We start from the raw sequence: 9,412 nt of genomic DNA on the forward strand, positions 1-9,412 counted from the left end.
CGCAGGAGCCGCACGGCCCCGCGGCGGGCGGGGAGGGCTGGCTGCGGGCCGGCTGCGGGAGCGCGCCGCAGCTCCCAGCGCCGTCGGGGCGGCCGCGTTCTGCGCCCCGGTCCGTCCGAGCCGCCCCTGCGCCCCGCGGCCCGCGGCCCGCCGGTCACTGGAACGGCTCGGGCGCGCGGACTTGAATCCATGGAGAGACGGCCGCCGAGCAGCGTCGGCTTTTCTGTTTCACTTCGGGCTTCCAGTAAACGGCTCTGTTCCGGCCACAGCCTCCGGAGCGAGGCCGGGCTCTCAGCTCCCGCCCCCGCGGCGGGAACGCGGTTCCCCTCGGAGGCCGGGGCCAGGGCCGCGGTGGCGGAGGCGTTAGGAGGCCCGGCGGCCGAGGGCAGCGGGTCCGCGCGGGCGCCCCGGGCGGGAGCGACCGACCGCCCTTCCCCGAGGTAACTGAATTTAGAAAGGGCTCTCAGGCATTTCTGCTCAAGGATTTTAATTTACTTCTATTGCTTCTCCATTCTTTCAAAGCTCATTCTTTGCTCTATGTTATTTGAACCTCAGTTATTGACTTTTATTTCATGAGAAATAAGGGAGAAAGTGTGAAAATAATATTAAAACTGCTCTAAATCTTGCGGGCAGAATCAAGGAAAGAGTCGCGCTGTGTGTTGAAAATATTTTTTATTTTGACCACCAAATGAATTTTTTAAATTATCCGGCAACTGCTGCAACTAATTTAGCCAATTGCACTAGCCAGCTATCAGTGCAGGGCAAGAGAGCATATTTGGGGGTGGGGTTGTCTTCTAATTGTTCACTTCCCAGGTTTCAACAACACTGGCAATTGCAAGAAAAACTTTGCTGGTTTTGTTGCTTGACTTCTAGGCAGCTCCTGGAATAAGCTGGAGGAGCTGGGTTGCTTGTTTATAAACTTCTTTTCCATCAAGTCCCGCCCTGAGTCAGAGCCTGGCAGTCTGGAGGGAACACACCGTACAGGCCTGTGGGAACGGTGAGAAAAATCCCAGCGTTAGTGGAGCGGCAGAAACAAACCCAGGGTAGGCCTGATCCTGTTGGGAAGGCCTGCCACTCATTTAACCGTTTTCACCCTTGGGGTTCTTCATTTGCTTTTGCAAACTGATTTAATATGTAAATATTGTTTGTAGAAGGATAATTTCACTAGGTTTAAACAAAATCCTAATATAAGAGATACAGACTCTGAGTTCACTAGGCCTCTCTTACACTCCTGACCTGGGATGCTGCCCTTCACATGCTATACAGAATTAGCAAGAATTTGTTAATTTGCTACCAAACTAACTAGAACACACTAGTAGCCTTAAATTTGAACGTGTGGCCCAGGAGTTAAGTACAGGAAAGTTAGTTCTCATTGTATGTTCATTAACTAATACTCAAGACTCTTTCCTTGAGCCTTGCAGACCCTTCCTGTGTGTGTCACCCTGCCTCCTTCACACACCACGAGAAATAACCGACGACCTGTCAGAAATAAAGACTGAGAAAAACTATAGAAGAATTTAGGAATATTTTTCCTCCTGTAGAAGGAACGTACACTGCCTTTGTTGTTACTTACTAAATGGGAAAGAAAGTGGGTGAGTCTGAATGCCTGGGGAGGAATATTCCTCAGAATAATAATCTTTTCTCCCTCCTTTAACTCAAAGTAGCTAATAAGGAGCAAAGAGAAAGCAGACTGTTGCTTGTGATGAAGAGGTGGAGTCGCGGATGTTGGAAAGGTCTGAAAACCCTAAAAACATGAGCAGAGTTTAAATAATGCACTTGGCAGAAGGCTGGATAAGTTATAATATTTCCCAATCCATTTTTTAATTTTTAAAAATTCAACAGAAGAGATTAAAAATTATGAATTATTTGGAAATTGATGGCTCTTTTATATTGCTTTTTAAATCAGACGGCAATATGCTTGACCAGAAATTGCATTTACTGGGGACAGGGATACAAATTAAAAGCCTGTGGAAATTATCCAAGTTCTTGAGTAATATCAAGAACATAGTTTAGGAAGCATTGAAATAAAAATTAGATGCCCTAGAAAAAAGAGAATTTTAAATTGGTTTAGAGGAGTAGAGCTTTTTTCTTATTTCCTCAGCTCTTGGAGTTTGTTATCTGGTCTCTTCACGTCAAGGACTGGTCTGCTTCCCTCACAACATCACATACAGGACAAAATGAACACACTTAGAACTAGCCTTTCACATGGTCTGAAGCGGGTAGGTAGGGCAAATAAATAGTGCTTTTCCCTGGTTGGGAAGGGGAGGCACTCTTAATCATCAGCTCCGACCAAAACAGGTGGGATTAGAGGATTCTTCAAGAAAATTCAAAATACTAAAATGGAGTTTCTCTTTTGCAATTAACAAAACAAACAGGCTCCCTTTAAAATTTCTCTTAACAAACATTTTTAAAGTTTTAAACAGTTTTAGAAGCTTCTAAATATTCCAAATATGCTCTACTTTTATTGATGGTTTTATTTTGCTGTTGTTGTAATTTTCCAAATTTTTTTTTTTCTGGGTAGGGGGAGACCCGAAGTACTGGATAGATAAGATGGAGGCCTTTCTTAAATTACATTTTGCATTTTGTTTAAGACAATCTTTACTTAATAGAGATATTTTTAAAAATTAACACCTGCCTTAAGTTAGGTTTTGAATGTAAAATACTCATTCACAAATGCTGGAATATCAAAACCTGGATTTATAAAGCACCTCTTCAGTCTTGAGGATTAGGAAGCTCAGGCCCATGTTTTAAAGGAAGGGCATACTTGCTACTTTGTGATATTTGTTACTCAAATCACACTGTACTTTCAAACACTTGTCAAAAAGGTAAATCCTGAAAAGACCAGTGAAAAACAAACTGCTGAAACATTAACTATACAAAACATGTATAACCCGTAGGTAATGATTTTCCTTTTTAGGAAAAGGAGAGATTTACTAAGGTCAAAGCAAGGCTCTCTTGCCCTTGGGGGGGGGGGGGGGACACGCGTCTAACTAAAACCAACTGGTGGCATTCAGTCAAAAAGGCAGGCAACGCTCGGGCAGTGGTGAGTTGTCCAAGTCAGCTGGGTGCTCCAAAGCTTTCCAGAGCCAGGCTGTTTCGTGCTTCTTTGCTTTTTCCTTTAAACCTAGCCCACTGTCGCAGGGATACAATAGGAGGGGAATTTTTCGATGCTGGAAATCGGCAGGTAGGAAAGGAAACATGATCTGTCCCAAAAGGCTGCAATTAAAGTCTTAACCGCGACCCATCTGTTGCGGGACGCCCCCTCCACCTACCCCTGAGCACAGCGGCCGCGCGCTCTTTGTCTGAGGGGGGAGAAGAGAAGACAGGCTCTGCGGCCCCAAGAGCGAACGGAAAGAACGTTTCCAGCCTGGGCGCACCCTGGGCGACTGCGCCCGGCCCCGGGCCGCTCCGAAGTGCTGCCGAGGTGCGGCGCCTCTTTCCGGACTAGGCCCTCGTGCTCTGTGCTCGCCTCTTTCTGCACTTCTCCACCGCTGCTTCCGTCCAACTAGCCCGAAGCCACCCCGAGACCAGACGTGAGGCACTTCTGGGCCTAGCCGCTAAGGCCCCTCGCACCCCCCAACTGGCCCTTTGGCTGCCTTCAGCTTGCAATAAGACTCAAGTTTCTCCCCTCTTTTCCTCCGCAACTGGGTTTCCCCACCACCCACCCAGCTGCTCGGCCTCGGCCTTGGGCATCAGGCGCAGTCCCAGCCAGGCTCTTTCCTCCGTGTCCACCCCTCTAGGCTCTCCGGACAGGGGCGAGGCCGGCCCTCACGAAGAGCCAGGGTGAGTGGCCCCAGGCAAGTGCTGGGTAATGAGGTAGGGAAGAGGTAATATTTTGAGGTCAGTTTCCTCAAACTTCGCATTTTTGGGTGGAACTGGTCAGGAGCTCAACAATCCCAGGTTCTAGTGGGCTTGCATCCAGCCTCCCACTGCAGAGCCTTTCAAGAGACGCCCGCACCCGCTAGGCGGGGTGCCTGGCGCCCGACGCCACCGGTCCTACGCGCACCCACTCGGGGGTAACTCACCCGGTAGATATCACCCTGGGCGGCTGCGGACCGCCACTAAGAGGTGCGTGCAGAGCGCGAGGCCCGAGCTGGCATCTCTGCACTCCTCCCCGCCTCCGGGCGCAGGCTCGCCGCCACTGAGTTCTCCCGGTGCAGCCCCCGGGCACGCCCGGCCCCCGGTCCTCAGGGCTCAACACCGCACAACCTCCGCTTGCAAAGGGGGCGGGACGGGGAGGGCGCTGGCCGCAGCTCCGGGCGCGCTCGGGGCCACGCTCGCCTAAGGCTGCAAGAGCCCGCGCAGCTAGAGTCGCCGCCCCTGGAGTCTTCCAGAAACAGACCTTACACTCTGTCGCTCCTCCCTGGAAGCTTTGGCCGGGGCGCCACACTCAGAGGCCGCCAGGACGCGGGGCGTCGCAGGAGCAAGGTCTCCGCAAGCTCTGGGAGGCTGGAGAGAGGTTGCTGCCGGGACTCTCCCGCGAGCAGGTGGCGGTGCTCGCCGCCGCGCGGTGCACGCACACCCTCGCCGCCGCCTGCGCTGCTTCGAGGAGTGCAGGCACAAGCCACTGGGAGGCTGGGAGAGGAAACCAGTAAGTTGTTTCCCTTCTCCGCTCAACATTCAGAATTTAAAATGTTCCAAGAGCGCTCTAGTGAGCTCAGGTACTTAGAAAAATACTCTCCGGGCTCTCAATGGAAGCGCATGAAAGCGCACGCGTGTGTGTGTGTGTGTGTGTGTGTGTGTGTGTGTGTGTAGCGGGGGTGGGGTCGGGCCCTCATCGAGGTTTCTTTTGGCGTGACACCTGCTCGTCCCTTGCAACTCCTCAACTTTGTGGATGGAGCGCATGTCACCGCATCGCATTTACAAAACCACAAACACATAGCAAGCCTCCCAAGGCCTTCAATTCTCAAGGGCGATTTGGGAGGCTAGTTACCTGCTGGCGTCTTCCAGGTGGTCCGGACTCCGTTCGGAAGCACCCAGCCTGGGCCCTAGAGCAAGGAAGAGCGGCTGCGGAGGAGGCGGCGCGGCTGACTCGGGGCGCGCTCCGGCGCCGCGGACGCGCGGGGAGAGCTGGGGTTTCCGTTGCCGGAGGCTTCCTGGCCGCGGCTTTCTGGAGCTTGGAGTTTGATAAATATAGCCTGGCGTTTGCCCCTGAATTAGACTCCGTTTCCTTATTTAGCCCTTGCACAATGATTTTAGATGATGTCACTTAGAGTTAAACGAGAAAATTGATCTCAGATTTGCTTGGCTTCTAAAGCTTGGTTAAGCAGATTGAGAATTAAAAAGACAGATAAAAAGCAAAAGGGTGGGGGCGGGGTGGGGGTGGAGGGGAGAGCTGTGCGAGCCCGGGAGGGTGTGCGCGGAGGGGGAGGGCTCCCGCGCGGCCGAGAGCGCCCCCGCCTCTTCTGGGCGGGGGAACCTCCCGCACCAATGAAAAGTAGTCACCGACTGCAGAGGAAAAAAAAGTTTTCCTGTTGACTGTTGGAAGCGAATTGAGCAATTATCTAGTTTACCTTCTCCTCTTGGAAGTTAACGATTGGCGAGATCTTGGCTGCGTTATTGACACAACACTTTCTATTGATAGAAATAAGTAGTGATTGTCCCTGAGTCATTGGTGCGCCAAGAACTCTGCGATGGGCTGGCAGGAGTCCATTGGGCTGGGCAGGCAGGTTCGGCTGGTGATGCTGGGGAGGCGGAGGAGGCTGCTGGTGGTGATGGTGCCCGGCCCCCTCTCCGCAGGTCTGTGACAAGCAGGGAACGAGGCGACGACGGCGCATCCCGGCCCCGGCTGACGGACGCTGGCGACTCAGACATGGACAGTAGCTGCCACAACGCGACTGCCAAAATGTTAGCGACCGCTCCGGCGCGGGGCAACGTGATGAGCACCTCCAAGCCCTTGGCTTTCTCCATCGAGCGAATCATGGCGCGCACCCCGGAGCCCAAGGCCCTGCCAGTCCCCCATTTCCTGCAGGGAGCCGTGCCCAAGGGGGACTCCAAGCACTCTCTGCATCTTAACTCGTCGATCCCTTGCATGATCCCCTTCGTGCCCGTGGCGTACGACACGAGCCCCAAGGCTGGAATGACGGGCTCGGAGCCGCGGAAGGCGGGCCTGGAGGCCCCGGCGGCGCCCCCGGCGGCGCCCGCGGCGCCCGCGGCGCCCGCGTTCAGCTGCAGCGACCTGCTCAACTGCGCGCTGAGCCTCAAGGGCGACCTGGCCCGCGACGCGCTGCCGCTGCAGCAATACAAGCTGGTGAGGCCGCGCGTGGTCAACCACTCCTCCTTCCACGCCATGGGAGCCCTGTGCTACCTGAACCGAGGCGACGGCCCGTGCCCCCCGGCGGCGGGCGTTAACATCCACCCGGTGGCCTCCTACTTCCTCAGCTCCCCTTTGCACCCGCAGCCGAAGACGTATTTAGCCGAAAGGAATAAACTGGTGGTCCCGGCGGTGGAGAAGTACCCCTCGGGAGTGGCTTTCAAAGACTTGTCCCAGGCCCAGCTGCAGCATTACATGAAAGAAAGCGCCCAGCTTCTGTCGGAAAAAATCGCGTTCAAAACCTCTGACTTCAGCCGAGGCTCTCCTAATACCAAACCCAAAGTTTTCACTTGCGAAGTGTGTGGAAAGGCAAGTACGACGAAGAAAGGAGGTCTCCTCACCTCCCTTCTCCCTCCCTTCTTTCCTGCCTGCCTTTTTTCCTTCCTTTTAAATTTTATTTTGTAATTATGTGTATACAGTGGTTATAAGGTTATCTCCTCCCTCCGCGCCCCCAGCCCGATTTGACTGCAAAGTGGGTGCTGAACTAACCTGTTCTGCTTGTGTTTAACTTCAGGTCTTTAACGCGCACTATAACTTAACCCGTCACATGCCGGTGCACACGGGAGCCAGACCCTTCGTTTGCAAAGTGTGCGGCAAGGGCTTCCGGCAGGCGAGCACTCTGTGCCGGCACAAGATCATCCACACGCAGGTGCGTTCGCGTCTCATTCCGCCCGGGTCCCTGCGGAACGCTTTGTAGAGAATGGCCGATGAACTCGCCCTTTAGCTGGGAAGTTTGTCTAAAATGTGCCGCCTGGACGCGAGGAAATGCTGTGCATGTGCGCAAACGGTTTGCCTTTGTTCTGCTTAAAAGCCGCACGCAGAGGATCCCTGTGTTTTTTGAGTTTACAGGACTCCACTGAATAACAAAACACCTTAACTCCCTTGCTTGTCCTCCCTTCCCCTTAGGAAAAACCTCACAAATGTAACCAGTGTGGCAAAGCGTTTAACAGAAGTTCCACTTTAAACACACATACCCGAATACACGCAGGCTACAAACCGTTTATATGTGAATTCTGTGGCAAAGGATTTCATCAAAAAGGTATGAACCAGGGAGACTTTTTCGCGGTAGTGTTACTGAAAACCCTAACTGTCTTGGGATATTTTAGAAAACGATTTTTAAAGTGCAGCTAGTTTCCTGGCTTTCGCGTTGCCATCCCAACCTCCCACCTGCAAGTCTGGTTGGTATTAGAGAAAGGCAGGGAGCAGATACGGAGGGGGTGTTTTTCTTAGCCACTTGTTCTCGTTTTAGATAATTGGGTTAATAAACGTATATTAAAATGTGGAGGGAAGGGCCTCACCGTTGAAGTTTATAAATAAACTTGGGGAGAGAGGCGCAGGGTCCGAGCGCAGCCCTGCGCCGGCTGTCCTTCGGCCGGTCCGCGCCCTCCTGTTTCAGCTCTTTTCAAATCCACATGCCTGTCATTTGTCTTTTTCAGGGAATTACAAAAACCACAAGCTGACCCACAGTGGGGAGAAACAGTTCAAGTGCAATATCTGCAACAAGGCTTTCCACCAGGTCTACAACCTCACCTTCCACATGCACACCCACAACGACAAGAAGCCCTTCACCTGCCCCACGTGCGGCAAGGGCTTCTGCAGGAACTTTGACCTCAAGAAGCACGTCCGCAAGCTCCACGACAGCACCCTGGGGCTGGCCCGCGCCGGCGCCTGGGAGCCGGGGCCCGACCAGCCGCCCGCGCAGCCCCAGCCCGCGCCCGCCGCGCCGCCGCCGCCCCGGGGCCCCTGCAGCCCGGGCTCCCTCCGAGCCCCCAGCGATCAAGGCCAAAGCCCCCCCAGCTTCAGCCGGGGTCCCCACTACTGAGACAGTGGCAGAGTATCCCGATCCCAGCTGGTCTGCAGAACCCAGGGCATGTTGGGCCCCAGACGTTGGCGCCGACCCGAAGCCTCTGCATTCGCCTCTTGCATGCACCTGCTAAATGTTTTTGTGTATGATATTCTATATAGGCACTAACAAGTATGAAACCATTGGACGGTTTTGTTTTTCTGAGTTTTTTTTAAATTTGGAAAGACTTTTCATCTTGGGTGGAGAGATAGTGTTTGGTTTGTTTTGGTTTTTTTAAAAACAAATTTCTGCTGTATTTATTGAGATCTGTATTATCCTACCCGGGAATGCTGCACCATTTTAATTTTATTATTGTATATATTCCCATTGTGTTGATTCTGTGGTCTCAAGATGCCTGCCAATTGTTTAGAATCATGTCCTCTTTCCCCAAAGTAACAAAACACTGTGTGTATGTCACACACACACACACACACACACACTCGCGTAGGTGAGTGTCCCGCAAAGGCACATTCCACGCTTGCTACACACATACACTCACATCAGGTAAGTGTGGTCCATTATGGATGAATTTGAATTTTGGTTTTGACTCTTGCACGTGAAAACTGATTCATTGACTGTTGGAAATAAATACTTGGAGTGTGTTTATTTAATCAACAGCTTCAGGGCTCTGTTCCTATTATTCAGCAAGAGATCACGGACTCTGACCTGCTCAACCTTCCCCCTTTTCAAAAAGTTCCGCTCTGTATTAGTATCACCTGTGTTCTATCCAAAAACTTCACCAAGAGCAAATAACAGTCTCTCCAAATAGTTACAACTTTGGTAAAGTAATGAAATTTGATAAAGTTCAGAAGATATGGAATTTTGTCACAGACACATGTCTTTGTCCTGGGCCACCTGACATGCTTGCAGTGGTCAGTGAGATGGGGGCACCCTCTCTAGGGCATGTGTGTAGGACATCCCCAGGGCATTAAAATCACACGGGCAGAGGGGGCCTATTGTGCGCATCCTGACGGGGCACTGAATTGTACACAGCTGGCAAAGGGAGCCCGTGTTTTTAGGTGTGTATATATGTTTATAGATGAATATACTTCCATTCAAGGAGTAAAGGTGGATGAAAACCAAGCTGAGGCGGGTGCCAGGTCCTTGAAATGCTTCAAGTGTTAATCAGCAGCTCCACTGTGAGCCTGGGCTCTGGTGTTTTCTAACTGCAAGTCTCTCCTGTTTTCTTGCCAAAACAGTGAAACAACTGCTAAAGACTTTAATTAAGAGGGGTAATTAGTTCAGATTTATCAAAG

At 52.0% G+C, this 9,412-nt stretch overlaps 1 protein-coding gene across 1 annotated transcript; it reads left to right on the plus strand.

Annotated features, from left to right (window-relative positions):
* Positions 1–5,812: 5,812 nt before the first annotated feature.
* FEZF1 (FEZ family zinc finger 1) lies at positions 5,813–8,135 on the plus strand. Its single transcript, XM_087821334.1, has 4 exons — positions 5,813–6,622; positions 6,828–6,962; positions 7,220–7,352; positions 7,750–8,135. Exons 1-4 carry the CDS (start codon positions 5,813–5,815, stop codon positions 8,133–8,135), a joined length of 1,464 nt encoding a protein of 487 aa, XP_087677460.1.
* Positions 8,136–9,412: the final 1,277 nt, after the last annotated feature.

This window comes from Miniopterus natalensis, chromosome 10 (assembly GCF_054644295.1).
Source record: "Miniopterus natalensis isolate mMinNat1 chromosome 10, mMinNat1.hap1, whole genome shotgun sequence".
In the NCBI taxonomy this organism is placed as follows: Eukaryota; Metazoa; Chordata; class Mammalia; order Chiroptera; family Miniopteridae; genus Miniopterus; species Miniopterus natalensis.

What these genes read in the sequence shown, in the direction of transcription:
- FEZF1 (XM_087821334.1), top strand. Translation starts at nt 5,813, where the DNA reads ATGGACAGTAGCTGCCACAACGCGACTGCCAAAATGTTAGCGACCGCT. An exon ending in ACAAGATCATCCACACGCAG is followed by an intron (nt 6,963 to 7,219) that starts GTGCGTTCGCGT and finishes CCTTCCCCTTAG; the next exon opens with GAAAAACCTCACAAATGTAA. An exon ending in CAAAGGATTTCATCAAAAAG is followed by an intron (nt 7,353 to 7,749) that starts GTATGAACCAGG and finishes TGTCTTTTTCAG; the next exon opens with GGAATTACAAAAACCACAAG.